This window comes from Cherax quadricarinatus, chromosome 76, assembly GCF_038502225.1.
Source record: "Cherax quadricarinatus isolate ZL_2023a chromosome 76, ASM3850222v1, whole genome shotgun sequence".
NCBI classification, from domain to species: domain Eukaryota; kingdom Metazoa; phylum Arthropoda; class Malacostraca; order Decapoda; family Parastacidae; genus Cherax; species Cherax quadricarinatus.
The window spans coordinates 21060733-21075677 of NC_091367.1; the positions used below are offsets into that span (position 1 = coordinate 21060733).

General features: G+C 55.5%; 1 protein-coding gene across 1 annotated transcript in view; it reads left to right on the plus strand.

Moving 5' to 3' along the window:
• The window catches only part of LOC128703726 (uncharacterized), a 49498-nt gene that overhangs the window by 7893 nt on the left and 26660 nt on the right, over positions 1 to 14945 (plus strand). The window contains exon 3 of the mRNA XM_053798500.2: positions 2269 to 2853. Within this exon, the coding sequence (XP_053654475.2) occupies positions 2269 to 2853 (585 nt within the window). The remainder of the gene's footprint in view (positions 1 to 2268; positions 2854 to 14945) is intronic.

Genomic DNA, 14945 nt, shown 5'->3' on the forward strand with positions numbered 1-14945 from the left:
GAGGAGCGATTGGTGGAATGATGATGTAAAGAGAGTAGTAAGGGAGAAAAAGTTAGCATATGAGAAGTTTTTACAAAGTAGAAGTGATGCAAGGAGGGAAGAGTATATGGAGAAAAAGAGAGAAGTTAAGAGAGTGGTGAAGCAATGTAAAAAGAGAGCAAATGAGAGAGTGGGTGAGATGTTATCAACAAATTTTGTTGAAAATAAGAAAAAGTTTTGGAGTGAGATTAACAAGTTAAGAAAGCCTAGAGAACAAATGGATTTGTCAGTTAAAAATAGGAGAGGAGAGTTATTAAATGGAGAGTTAGAGGTATTGGGAAGATGGAAGGAATATTTTGAGGAATTGTTAAATGTTGATGAAGATAGGGAAGCTGTGATTTCGTGTATAGGGCAAGGAGGAATAACATCTTGTAGGAGTGAGGAAGAGCCAGTTGTGAGTGTGGGGGAAGTTCGTGAGGCAGTAGGTAAAATGAAAGGGGGTAAGGCAGCCGGGATTGATGGGATAAAGATAGAAATGTTAAAAGCAGGTGGGGATATAGTTTTGGAGTGGTTGGTGCAATTATTTAATAAATGTATGGAAGAGGGTAAGGTACCTAGGGATTGGCAGAGAGCATGCATAGTTCCTTTGTATAAAGGCAAAGGGGATAAAAGAGAGTGCAAAAATTATAGGGGGATAAGTCTGTTGAGTGTACCTGGTAAAGTGTATGGTAGAGTTATAATTGAAAGAATTAAGAGTAAGACGGAGAATAGGATAGCAGATGAACAAGGAGGCTTTAGGAAAGGTAGGGGGTGTGTGGACCAGGTGTTTACAGTGAAACATATAAGTGAACAGTATTTAGATAAGGCTAAAGAGGTCTTTGTGGCATTTATGGATTTGGAAAAGGCGTATGACAGGGTGGATAGGGGGGCAATGTGGCAGATGTTGCAAGTGTATGGTGTAGGAGGTAGGTTACTGAAAGCAGTGAAGAGTTTTTACGAGGATAGTGAGGCTCAAGTTAGAGTATGTAGGAAAGAGGGAAATTTTTTCCCAGTAAAAGTAGGCCTTAGACAAGGATGTGTGATGTCACCGTGGTTGTTTAATATATTTATAGATGGGGTTGTAAGAGAAGTAAATGCGAGGGTCTTGGCAAGAGGCGTGGAGTTAAAAGATAAAGAATCACACACAAAGTGGGAGTTGTCACAGCTGCTCTTTGCTGATGACACTGTGCTCTTGGGAGATTCTGAAGAGAAGTTGCAGAGATTGGTGGATGAATTTGGTAGGGTGTGCAAAAGAAGAAAATTAAAGGTGAATACAGGAAAGAGTAAGGTTATGAGGATAACAAAAAGATTAGGTGATGAAAGATTGAATATCAGATTGGAGGGAGAGAGTATGGAGGAGGTGAACGTATTCAGATATTTGGGAGTGGACGTGTCAGCGGATGGGTCTATGAAAGATGAGGTGAATCATAGAATTGATGAGGGAAAAAGAGTGAGTGGTGCACTTAGGAGTCTGTGGAGACAAAGAACTTTGTCCTTGGAGGCAAAGAGGGGAATGTATGAGAGTATAGTTTTACCAACGCTCTTATATGGGTGTGAAGCGTGGGTGATGAATGTTACAGCGAGGAGAAGGCTGGAGGCAGTGGAGATGTCATGTCTGAGGGCAATGTGTGGTGTGAATATAATGCAGAGAATTCGTAGTTTGGAAGTTAGGAGGAGGTGCGGGATTACCAAAACTGTTGTCCAGAGGGCTGAGGAAGGGTTGTTGAGGTGGTTCGGACATGTAGAGAGAATGGAGCGAAACAGAATGACTTCAAGAGTGTATCAGTCTGTAGTGGAAGGAAGGCGGGGTAGGGGTCGGCCTAGGAAGGGTTGGAGGGAGGGGGTAAAGGAGGTTTTGTGTGCGAGGGGCTTGGACTTCCAGCAGGCATGCGTGAGCGTGTTTGATAGGAGTGAATGGAGACAAATGGTTTTTAATACTTGACGTGCTGTTGGAGTGTGAGCAAAGTAACATTTATGAAGGGATTCAGGGAAACCGGCAGGCCGGACTTGAGTCCTGGAGATGGGAAGTACAGTGCCTGCACTCTGAAGGAGGGGTGTTAATGTTGCAGTTTAAAAACTGTAGTGTAAAGCACCCTTCTGGCAAGACAGTGATGGAGTGAATGATGGTGAAAGTTTTTCTTTTTCGGGCCACCCTGCCTTGGTGGGAATCGGCCGGTGTGATAATAAAAAAAAAAATAATATATATATATATGTAACACGCAATTAAAATAATATTTTTCATTTTATCAGATTCGGGCGCAGCAAGTATGGCGACTACGGCACTAATGGCAACGATGAACTCACTGACTTGTTTGAGAAGCGAAGTCGCAACTTCCTACGTTTCGGTCGTGATCCTTCACGCAATTTCCTGAGGTTCGGCCGCTCCGTCGACTGTCAGCGCAGTTCCCTGTCACACGATGGCTGCGATGTGAAATCCAAGTCCCTGGAAGCTTCTGAACTCTCAACCACACCAGTGCAGCAAAACATATCCCACAACATTGATTCCTCAGAATCAGGGAAGATAACTTCTCAACGCTGGAAGAGAGCTGTTCCAGGTGTATATGTATCACTGCCTTATTACAGCCCCTCCGCCTGGGCCAGAGATATCCGTCCAGAAGATGAAATGATTAACGAATTCTCTTCTGAGGATACAAAGGACGTAAACAAACGTGGGTATAACCGAGGCTTTTTGCGCTTCGGCCGCAACCGCAACTTTCTGAGATTTGGTAAACGTGATGAAACTATCATATACCCAGAATCCTTCTCCTCCTCTGAAACCAGCGAGTCAGTGCTTAATATTAGACCTGTGAGAGCGCCCACCAGAAATTTCATTAGGTTCGGTTGAACTGGAAGATAACAAATTTTATTCTAATCTATGACAGTTAATTACTGGTATGTGACGTTGTCAACCCATTATTATACATAGCTATTTTTTTTAAAAAAACTGACACGTGTTTGGATAATTATTTTCAGTGTCCTCAAAATCATATTCATATACAGTAAATAAATATTAGTATGTGATTCTTCTAATGGTAACCTATATAAAATGCCAATGATATTGTTAAACTAAGGAGTCATATAGCAAGACTTTCAGTCTTATATATAATGATTTTTTCAAATAGTTCATGTTTATGTGGTTTATACAAAAAAAGGAAAATATTTTTTATTAATGGAACAGGAATGACAATGTTACAGTTCTTCTTTTAGATTTATTAAGGTATATAACAAATCTTAATTCATTTTATGCTCATATATGAGCACAGAAAAAAAATATATTTTTAGTTTCGATTCTGAATACTGAAATAATTATTCAGTTATAAATTTTCTTTTCCAAATCATAAAACTGATGAACAATAAAACTTTTGAGTGTAATAAAATAACATTAATTTCCAATAATAATTTCAATAATTTATAAAACCTTATAATCCAAAATTGTCATAAACCAAGCACACAGTTACTTAACATCCATATTGCAAACTTCTTGTTATTTATTTCAATTATATTAGGTGTGAAATTCTAGTAAATTTATCATCAACACCATGCCCAGCCGTTCTAGGGTAGGGTAGGTGCCTGAGCCACCATGGCCAGCCCTTCTAGGGTAGGGTAGGTGCCTGAGCCACCATGCCCAGCCCTTCTAGGGTAGGGTAGGTGCCTGAGCCACCATGGCCAGCCCTTCTAGGGTAGGGTAGGTGCCTGAGCCACCATGGCCAGCCCTTCTAGGGTAGGGTAGGTGCCTGAGCCACCATGCCCAGCCCTTCTAGGGTAGGGTAGGTGCCTGAGCCACCATGTCCAGCCCTTCTAGGGTAGGGTAGGTGCCTGAGCCACCATGTCCAGTCCTTCTAGGGTAGGGTAGGTGCCTGAGCCACCGTGCCCAGCCCTTCTAGGGTAGGGTAGGTGCCTGAGCCACCATGCCCAGCCCTTCTAGGGTAGGGTAGGTGCCTGAGCCACCATGTCAAGCCCTTCTAGGGTAGGGTAGGTGCCTGAGCCACCATGGCCAGCCCTTCTAGGGTAGGGTAGGTGCCTGAGCCACCATGTCCAGCCCTTCTAGGGTAGGGTAGGTGCCTGAGCCACCATGTCCAGCACTTCTAGGGTAGGGTAGGTGCCTGAGCCACGATGTCCAGCCCTTCTAGGGTAGGGTAGGTGCCTGAACCACCATGTCCAGCACTTCTAGGGTAGGGTAGGTGCCTGAGCCACCATGTTCAGCACTTCTAGGGTAGGGTAGGTGCCTGAGCCACCATGTCCAGCCCTTCTAGGGTAGGGTAGGTGCCTGAGCCACCAGGGCCAGCCCATCTAGGGTAGGGTAGGTGCATGAGCCACCATGTCCAGCCCTTCTAGGTTAGGGTAGGTACCTGAGCCACCATGTCCAGCCCTTCTACGGTAGGGTAGGTGCCTGAGCCACCATGTCAAACACTTCTAGGGTAGGGTAGGTGCCTGAGCCACCATGTCCAGCACTTCTAGGATAGGGTAGGTGCCTGAGCCACCATTGCCAGCCCTTCTAGGGTAGGGTAGGTGCGTGACCCATCATGTCCAGCCCTTCTAGGGTAGGGTAGGGTAGGTGCCTGAGCCACCGTGTCCAGCACTTCTAGGGTAGAGTAGGTGCCTGAGCCACCATGTCCAGCACTTCTAGGGTAGAGTAGGTGCGTGAGCCACCATGTCCAGCCCTTCTAGGGTAGGGTAGGTGCCTGAACCACCATGTCCAGCCCTTCTAGGGTAGGGTAGGTGCCTGAGGCACCATGTCCAGCCCTTCTAGGGTAGGGTAGGTGCCTCAGCCACCATGCCCAGCCCTTGTAGGGTAGGTGCCAGAGCCACCATGTCCAGCCCTTCTAGGGTAGGGTAGGGTAGGTGCCTGAGCCACCATGTCTAGCCCTTGTAGGGTAGGGTAGGTGCCTGAGCCACCATGCTCAGCTCTCCTAGGGCAAGGTAGGTGCCTGAGCCACCATGCCCAGCCCTTGTAGGGTAGGGTAGGTGCCTGAGCCACCATGTCCAGCCCTTCTAGGGTAGGGTAGGTGCCTGAGCCACCATGCCCAGCCCTTTTAGGGTAGGGTAGGTGCCTGAGCCACCACGCCCAGCCCTTCTAGGGTAGGTTAGGTGCCTGAGCCACCATGCTCAGCCCTTCCAGGGTAGGGTAGGTGCCTGAGCCACCATGCCCAGCCCTTCTAGGGTAGGGTAGGTGCCTGAGCCACCATGCCCAGCCCTTCTAGGGTTGGGTAGGTGCCTGAGCCACCATGCTCAGCCCTTCTAGGGTAGGGTAGGTGCCTGAGCCACCATGCATAGCCCTTCTAGGGTAGGATAGGTGCCTGAGCCACCATGCTCAGCCCTTCTAGGGTAGGGTAGGTGCCTGAGCCACCATGCTCAGCCCTTCTAGGGTAGGGTAGGTGCCTGAGCCACCATGCCCAGCGCTTCTAGGGTAGGGTAGGTGCCTGAGCCACCATGTCCAGCCCTTCTAGGGTAGGGTAGGTGCCTGAGCCACCATGTCCAGCCCTTCTTGGGTAGGGTAGGTGCCTGAGCCACCATGTCCATCCCTTCTAGGGTAGGGTAGGTGCCTGAGCCACCATGGCCAGCCCTTCTAGGGTAGGGTAGGTACCTGAGCCACCATGTCCAGCCCTTCTAGGGTAGGGTAGGTGCCTGAGCCACCATGTCCAGCCCTTCTAGGGTAGGTGCCTGAGCCATGTCCAGCCCTTCTAGGGTAGGGTAGGTGCTTGAGCCACCATGTCCAGCACTTCTAGGGTAGGGTAGGTGCCTGAGCCACCATGTCCAGCCCTTCTAGGGTAGGGTAGGTGCCTGAGCCACCATGGCCAGCAATTCTAGGGTAGGGTAGGTGCGTGAGCCACCATGTCCAGCCCTTCTAGGGTAGGGTGGGTGCCTGAGCCACCATGGCCAGCCCTTCCAGGGTAGGGTAGGTGCCTGAGCCACCATGTCCAGCACTTCTAGGGTAGGTGCCTGAGCCACCATGTCCAGCACTTCTAGGATAGGGTAGGTGCCTGAGCCACCATGGCTAGCCCTTCTAGGGTAGGGTAGGTGCATGAGCCACCATGTCCAACCCTTCTAGGGTAGGGTAGGTGCCTGAGCCACAATGTCCAGCCCTTCTAGGGTAGTGTAGGTGCCTGAGCAACCATGCCCAGCCCTTTTAGGGTAGGGTTGGTGCCTGAGCCACCGTGCCCAGCCCTTCTAGGGTAGGGTAGGTGCCTGAGCCACCATGCTCAGCTCTTCTAGGGTAGGGTAGGTGCCTGAGCCACCATGCCCAGCCCTTCTAGGGTAGGGTAGGTGCCTGAGCCTCCATGCCCAGCCCTTGTAGGGTAGGGTAGGTGGCTGAGCCACCATGCCCAGCCATTCTAGGGTAGGGTAGGTGCCTGAGCCACCATGCTCAGCTCTTCTAGGGTAGGGTAGGTGCCTGAGCCACCATGCCCAGCCCTTCTAGGGTAGGGTAGGTGCCTGAGCCTCCATGCCCAGCCCTTGTAGGGTAGGGTAGGTGCCTGAGCCACCATGCCCAGCCCTTCTAGGGTAGGGTAGGTGCCTGAGCCACTATGCCCAGCCCTTCTAGGACATGGTAGGTGCCTGAGCCACCATGCCCAGCCCTTCTAGGGTAGGGTAGGTGCCTGAGCCACCATGTCCAGCCCTTCTAGGGTAGGGTAGGTGCCTGAGCCACCATGCCCAGCCCTTCTAGGGTAGGGTAGGTGCCTGAGACACCATGTCCAGCCCTTCTAGGGTAGGGTAGGTGCCTGAACCACCATGTCCAGCCCTTCTAGGGTAGGGTAGGTGCCTGATCCACCGTGCCCAGCCCTTCTAGGGAAGGGTAGGTGCCTGAGCCACCATGCCCAGCCCTTCTAGGGTAGGGTAAGTGCCTGAGCCACCATGTCAAGCCCTTCTAGGGTAGGGTAGGTGCGTGAGCGACCATGGGCAGCCCTTCTAGGGTAGGGTAGGTGCCGGAGCCACCATGTCCAGCCCTTCTAGGGTAGGGTAGGTGCCTGAGCCACCCTGGCCAGCACTTCTAGGGTAGGGCAGGTGCCTGAGCCATGATGTCCAGCCCTTCTAGGGTAGGGTAGGTGCCTGAGCCACCATGTCCAGCACTTCTAGGGTAGGGAAGGAGCCAGAGCCCCAATGGCCAGCCCGTCTAGGGTAGGGTAGGGGCCTGAGCCACCATGGCCAGCACGTCTAGGGAAGGGTAGGTGCCTGAGCCACCATGTCCAGCCCTTCTAGGGTAGGGTAGGTACCTGAGCCACCATGCTCAGACCTTCTAGGGTAGGGTAGGTGCATCAGCCACCACGTCCAGCCCATCTAGGGTAGGGTAGGTGCCTGAGCCACAATTTCCAGCCCTTCTATGGTAGGGTAGGTGCCTGAGCCACCATGTCCAACACTTCTAGGGTAGGGTAGGTGCCTGAGATACCATGTCCAGCACTTCTAGGATAGGGTAGGTGCCTGAGCCACCATGGCCAGCCCTTCTAGGGTAGGGTAGGTGCGTGACCCACCATGTCCAGCCCTTCTAGGGTGGGGTAGGTGCCTGAGCCACCATGTCCAGCACTTCTAGGGTAGAGTAGGTGCCTGAGCCACCATGTCCAGCACTTCTAGGGTAGGGTAGGTGTGTGAGCCACCATGTCCAGCCCTTCTAGGGTAGGGTAGGTGCCTGACCCACCATGTCCAGCCCTTCTAGGGTAAGGTAGGTGCCTGAGCCACCATGTCCAGCCCTTCTAGGGTAGGGTAGGTGCCTGAGCCACCATGCCCAGCCCTTGTAGGGTAGGTGCCTGAGCCACCATGTCCAGCCCTTCTACGGTAGGGTAGGGTAGGTGCCTGAGCCACAGTGTCTAGCCCTTGTAGGGTAGGGTAGGTGCCTGAGCCACCATGCTCAGCCTTTCTAGGGCAAGGTAGGTGCCTGAGCCACCATGCCCAGCCCTTCTAGGGTAGGGTAGGTGCCTGAGCCACCATGGCCAGCCCTTGTAGGGTAAGGCAGGTGCCTGAGCCACCATGCTCAGCCCTTCTAGGGTACGATAGGTGCCAGAGCCACCATGGCAAGCCCTTCTAGGGTAGGGTAGGTGCCTGGGCCACCATGCCCAGCTCTTGTAGGGTAGGTGCCTGAGCCACCATGTCCAGCCCTTCTACGGTAGGGTAGGGTAGGTGCCTGAGCCACAGTGTCTAGCCCTTGTAGGGTAGGGTAGGTGCCTGAGCCACCATGTCCAGCCCTTCTAGGGTAGGGTAGGTGCCTGAGCCACCATGGCAAGCCCTTCTAGGGTAGGGTAGGTGCCTGAGCCACCATGCCCCGCTATTCTAGGTTATGGTAGGTGCCTGAGCCACCATGCTCAGCCCTTCTAGGGTAGGGTAGGTGCCTGAGCCACCATGCCCAGCCCTTGTAGGGTAGGGTAGGTGCCTGAGCCACCATGCACAGCCCTTCTAGGGTAGGGTTGGTGCCTGAGCCACCATGCCCAGCCCTTCGAGGGTAGGGTAGGTGCCTGAGCCACCATGCTCAGCCCTTCTAGGGTAGGGTAGGTGCCTGAGCCACGATGCTCAGCCCTTCTAGGGTAGGGTAGGTGCCTGAGCCACCATGCTCAGCCCTTCTAGGGTAGGGTAGGTGCCTGAGCCACCATGCTCAGCCCTTCTAGGGTAGGGTAGGTGCCTGAGCCACCATGCATAGCCCTTCTAGGGTAGGGTAGGTGCCTGAGCCACCATGTCCAGGACTTCAAGGGTAGGGTAGGTGCCTGAGCCACCATGTCCAGCCCTTCTAGGGTAGGGTAGGTGCCTGAGCCACCATGTCCATCCCTTCTGGGGTAGTGTAGGTGCCTGAGCCACCATGGCCAGCCCTTCTAGGGTAGGGTAGGTGCCTGAGCCACCATGTCCAGCCCTTCTAGGGTAGGGTAGGTGCCTGAGCCACCATGTCCAGCCCTTCTAGGGTAGGTGCCTGAGCCATGTCCAGCCCTTCTAGGTAGGGTAGGTGCTTGAGCCACCAAGTCCAGCACTTCTAGGGTAGGGTAGGTGCCTGAGCCACCATGTCCAGCCCTTCTAGGGTAGGGTAGGTGCCTGAGCCACCATGGCCAGCCCTTCTAGGGTAGGGTAGGTGCGTGAGCCACCATGTCCAGCCCTTCTAGGGTAGGGTAGGTGCGTGACCCATCATGTCCAGCCCTTCTAGGGTAGGGTAGGGTAGGTGCCTGAGCCACCGTGTCCAGCACTTCTAGGGTAGAGTAGGTGCCTGAGCCACCATGTCCAGCACTTCTAGGGTAGAGTAGGTGCGTGAGCCACCATGTCCAGCCCTTCTAGGGTAGGGGAGGTGCCTGAACCACCATGTCCAGCCCTTCTAGGGTAGGGTAGGTGCCTGAGGCACCATGTCCAGCCCTTCTAGGGTAGGGTAGGTGCCTCAGCCACCATGCCCAGCCCTTGTAGGGTAGGTGCCTGAGCCACCATGTCCAGCCCTTCTAGGGTAGGGTAGGGTAGGTGCCTGAGCCACCATGTCTAGCCCTTGTAGGGTAGGGTAGGTGCCTGAGCCACCATGCTCAGCTCTCCTAGGGCAAGGTAGGTGCCTGAGCCACCATGCCCAGCCCTTGTAGGGTAGGGTAGGTGCCTGAGCCACCATGTCCAGCCCTTCTAGGGTAGGGTAGGTGCCTGAGCCACCATGCCCAGCCCTTTTAGGGTAGGGTAGGTGCCTGAGCCACCACGCCCAGCCCTTCTAGGGTAGGTTAGGTGCCTGAGCCACCATGCTCAGCCCTTCGAGGGTAGGGTAGGTGCCTGAGCCACCATGCCCAGCCCTTGTAGGGTAGGGTAGGTGCCTGAGCCACCATGCCCAGCCCTTCTAGGGTTGGGTAGGTGCCTGAGCCACCATGATCAGCCCTTCTAGGGTAGGGTAGGTGCCTGAGCCACCATGCATAGCCCTTCTAGGGTAGGGTAGGTGCCTGAGCCACCATGCTCAGCCCTTCTAGGGTAGGGGAGGTGCCTGAGCCACCATGCTCAGCCTTTCTAGGGTAGGGTAGGTGCCTGAGCCACCATGCCCAGCCCTTCTAGGGTAGGGTAGGTGCCTGAGCCACCATGTCCAGCCCTTCTAGGGTAGGGTAGGTGCCTGAGCCACCATGTCCAGCCCTTCTTGGGTAGGGTAGGTGCCTGAGCCACAATGTCCATCCCCTCTAGGGTAGGGTAGGTGCCTGAGCCACCATGGCCAGCCCTTCTAGGGTAGGGTAGGTGCCTGAGCCACCATGTCCAGCCCTTCTAGGGTAGGGTAGGTGCCTGAGCCACCATGTCCAGCCCTTCTAGGGTAGGTGCCTGAGCCATGTCCAGCTCTTCTAGGGTAGGGTAGGTGCTTGAGCCACCATGTCCAGCACTTCTAGGGTAGGGTAGGTGCCTGAGCCACCATGTCCAGCCCTTCTAGGGTAGGGTAGGTGCCTGAGCCACCATGGCCAGCCCTTCTAGGGTAGGGTAGGTGCGTGAGCCACCATGTCCAGCCCTTCTAGGGTAGGGTGGGTGCCTGAGCCACCATGGCCAGCCCTTCCAGGGTAGGGTAGGTGCCTGACCCACCATGTCCAGCACTTCTAGGGTAGGTGCCTGAGCCACCATGTCCAGCACTTCTAGGATAGGGTAGGTGCCTGAGCCACCATGGCTAGCCCTTCTAGGGTAGGGTAGGTGCATGAGCCACCATGTCCAACCCTTCTAGGGTAGGGTAGGTGCCTGGGCCACCATGCCCAGCCCTTCTAGGGTAGTGTAGGTGCCTGAGCAACCATGCCCAGCCCTTTTAGGGTAGGGTTGGTGCCTGAGCCACCGTGCCCAGCCCTTCTAGGGTAGGGTAGGTGCCTGAGCCACCATGCTCAGCTCTTCTAGGGTAGGGTAGGTGCCTGAGCCACCATGCCCAGCCCTTCTAGGGTAGGGTAGGTGCCTGAGCCTCCATGCCCAGCCCTTGTAGGGTAGGGTAGGTGCCTGAGCCACAATGCCCAGCCATTCTAGGGTAGGGTAGGTGCCTGAGCCACCATGCTCAGCTCTTCTAGGGTAGGGTAGGTGCCTGAGACACCATGCCCAGCCCTTCTAGGGTAGGGTAGGTGCCTGAGCCTCCATGCCCAGCCCTTGTAGGGTAGGGTAGGTGCCTGAGCCAACATGCCCAGCCCTTCTAGGGTAGGGTAGGTGCCTGAGCCACCATGTCCAGCCCTTCTAGGGTAGGGTAGGTGCCTGAGCCACCATGCCCAGCCCTTCTAGGGTTGGGTAGGTGCCTGAGACACCATGTCCAGCCCTTCTAGGGTAGGGTAGGTGCCTGAGCCACCATGTCCAGCCCTTCTAGGGTAGGGTAGGTGCCCGATCCACCGTGCCCAGCCCTTCTAGGGTAGGGTAGCTGCCTGAGCCACCATGCCCAGCCCTTCTAGGGTAGGGTAGGTGCCTGAGCCACCATGTCAAGCCCTTCTAGGGTAGGGTAGGTGCGTGAGCGACCATGGCCAGCCCTTCTAGGGTAGGGTAGGTGCCTGAGCCACCATGTCCAGCCCTTCCAGGGTAGGGTAGGTGCCTGAGCCACCATGTCCAGCACTTCTAGGGTAGGGCAGGTGCCTGAGCCATGATGTCCAGCCCTTCTAGGGTAGGGTAGGTGCCTGAGCCACCATGTCCAGCACTTCTAGGGTAGGGTAGGTGCCTGAGCCACCATGTCCAGCCCTTCTAGGGTAGGGTAGGTGCCTGAGCCACCATGTGCAGCACTTCTAGGGTAGGGTAGGTGCCTGAGCCACCATGTCCAGCCCTTCTAGGGTAGGGTAGGTGCCTGAGCCACCATGGCCAGCCCTTCTAGGGTAGGGTAGGTGCATGAGCCACCATGTCCAGCCCTTCTAGGGTAGGGTAGGTGCCTGAGCCACCATGTCCAGCCCTTCAACGGTAGGGTAGGTGCCTGAGCCACCATGTCCAACACTTCTAGGGTAGGGTAGGTGCCTGAGCCACCATGTCCAGCACTTCTAGGATAGGGTAGGTGCCTGAGCCACCATGGCCAGCCCTTCTAGGGTAGGGTAGGTGCGTGACCCACCATGTCCAGCCCTTCTAGGTTAGGGTAGGTGCCTGAGCCACCATGTCCAGCACTTCTAGGGTAGAGTAGGTGCCTGAGATACCATGTCCAGCACTTCTAGGGTAGGGTAGGTGTGTGAGCCACCATGTCCAGCCCTTCTAGGGTAGTGTAGGTGCCTGACCCACCATGTCCAGCCCTTCTAGGGTAAGGTAGGTGCCTGAGCCACCATGTCCAGCCCTTCTAGGGTAGGGTAGGTGCCTGAGCCACCATGCCCAGCCCTTGTAGGGTAGGTGCCTGAGCCACCATGTCCAGCCCTTCTAGGGTAGGGTAGGGTAGGTGCCTGAGCCACCTTGTCTAGCCCTTGTAGGGTAGGGTAGGTGCCTGAGCCACCATGCTCAGCCCTTCTAGGGCAAGGTAGTTGCCTGAGCCACCATGCCCAGCCCTTGTAGGGTAGGGTAGGTGCCTGAGCCACCATGTCCAGCCTTTCTATGGTAGGGTAGGTGCCTGAGCCACCATGTCCAGCCCTTTTAGGGTTGGGTAGATGCCTTAGCCACCATGACCCAGCCCTTCTAAAGTAGGGTAGGGGCCTGAGCCACCATGGAAAGCCTTTCTAGGGTAGGGTAGGTGACTGAGCCACCATGTCCAGCCCTTCTAGGGTAGGGTAGGTGCCTGAGCCACCATGCACAGCCCTTCTAGGGTAGGGTAGATGCCTGAGCCACCATGCCCAACCCTTCTAGGGTAGGGTAGGTGCCTGAGCCACCATGCTCAGCCTTTCTTGTGTAGGGTAGGTGCCTGAGCCACCCTGCTCAGCCCATCTAGGGTAGGGTAGGTGCCTGACCCACCATGCTCAGCCCTTCTAGGGTAGGGTAGGTGCCTGAGCCACCATGCTCAGCCCTTCTAGGGTAGGGTAGGTGCCTGAGCCACCATGCCCAGCCCTTCTAGGGTAGGGTAGGTGCCTGAGCCACCATGTCCAGCCCTTCTAGGGTAGGGTAGGTGCCTGAGCCACCATGTCCAGCCCTTCTTGGGTAGGGTAGGTGCCTGAGCCACCATGTCCATCCCTTCTAGGGTAGGGTAGGTGCCTGAGCCACCATGGCCAGCCCTTCTAGGGTAGGGTAGGTGCCTGAACCACCATGTCCAGCCCTTCTAGGGTAGGGTAGTTGCCTGAGCCACCATGTCCAGCCCTTCTAGGGTAGGTGCCTGAGCCATGTCCAGCCCTTCTAGGGTAGGGTAGGTGCTTGAGCCACCAAGTCCAGCACTTCTAGGGTAGGGTAGGTGTATGAGCCACCATGTCCAGCCCATCTAGGGTAGGGTAGGTGCCTGAGCCACCATGGCCAGCCCTTCTAGGGTAGGGTAGGTGCGTGAGCCACCATGTCCAGCCCTTCTAGGGTAGGGTGGGTGCCTGAGCCACCATGGCCAGCCCTTCCAGGGTAGGGTAGGTGCCTGAGCCACCATGTCCAGCACTTCTAGGGTAGGTGCCTGAGCCACCATGTCCAGCACTTCTAGGATAGGGTAGGTGCCTGAGCCACCATGGCTAGCACTTCTAGGGTAGGGTAGGTGCATGAGCCACCATGTCCAACCCTTCTAGGGTAGGGTAGGTGCCTGAGCCACCATGTCCAGCCCTTCTAGGGTAGTGTAGGTGCCTGAGCAACCATGCCCAGCCCTTTTAGGGTAGGGTTGGTGCCTGAGCCACCGTGCCCAGCCCTTCTAGGGTAGGGTAGGTGCCTGAGCCACCATGCTCAGCTCTTCTAGGGTAGGGTAGGTGCCTGAGCCACCATGCCCAGCCCTTCTAGGGTAGGGTAGGTGCCTGAGCCTCCATGCCCAGCCCTTGTAGGGTAGGGTAGGTGCCTGAGCCACCATGCCCAGCCATTCTCGGGTAGGGTAGGTGCCTGAGCCACCATGCTCAGCTCTTCTAGGGTAGGGTAGGTGCCTGAGCCAACATGCCCAGCCCTTCTAGGGTAGGGTAGGTGCCTGAGCCACCATGCCCAGCCCTTGTAGGGTAGGGTAGGTGCCTGAGCCACCATGCCCAGCCCTTCTAGGGTAGGGTAGGTGCCTGAGCCACTATGCCCAGCCCTTCTAGGACAGGGTAGGTGCCTGAGCCACCATGCCCAGCCCTTCTAGGGTAGGGTAGGTGCCTGAGCCACCATGTCCAGCCCTTCTAGGGTAGGGTAGGTGCCTGAGCCACCATGCCCAGCCCTTCTAGGGTAGGGTAGGTGCCTGAGACACCATGTCCAGCCCTTCTAGGGTAGGGTAGGTGCCTGAGCCACCATGTCCATCCCTTCTAGGGTAGGGTAGGTGCCTGATCCACCGTGCCCAGCCCTTCTAGGGTAGGGTAGGTGCCTGAGCCACCATGCCCAGCCCTTCTAGGGTAGGGTAGGTGCCTGAGCCACCATGTCAAGCCCTTCTAGGGTAGGGTAGGTGCCTGAGCGACCATGGCCAGCCCTTCTAGGGTAGGGTAGGTGCATGAGCCACCATGTCCAGCCCTTCTAGGGTAGGGTAGGTGCCTGAGCCACCATGTCCAGCACTTCTAGGGTAGGGCAGGTGCCTGAGCCATGATGTCCAGCCCTTCTAGGGTAGGGTAGGTGCCTGAGCCACCATGTCCAGCACTTCTAGGGTAGGGTAGGTGCCTGAGCCACCATGTCCAGCCCTTCTAGGGTAGGGTAGGTGCCTGAGCCACCATGTCCAGCACTTCTAGGGTAGGGTAGGTGCCTGAGCCACCATGTCCAGCCCTTCTAGGGTAGGGTAGGTGCCTGAGCCACCATGGCCAGCCCTTCTAGGGTAGGGTAGGTGCATGAGCCACCATGTCCAGCCCTTCTAGGGTAGGGTAGGTGCCTGAGCCACCATGTCCAGCCCTTCTACGGTAGGGTAGGTGCCTGATTCACCATGTCCAACACTTCTAGGGTAGGGTAGGTGCCTGAGCCACCATGTCCAGCACTTCTAGGATAGGGTAGGTGCCTGAGCAACCATGGCCAGCCCTTCTAGGGTAGGGTAG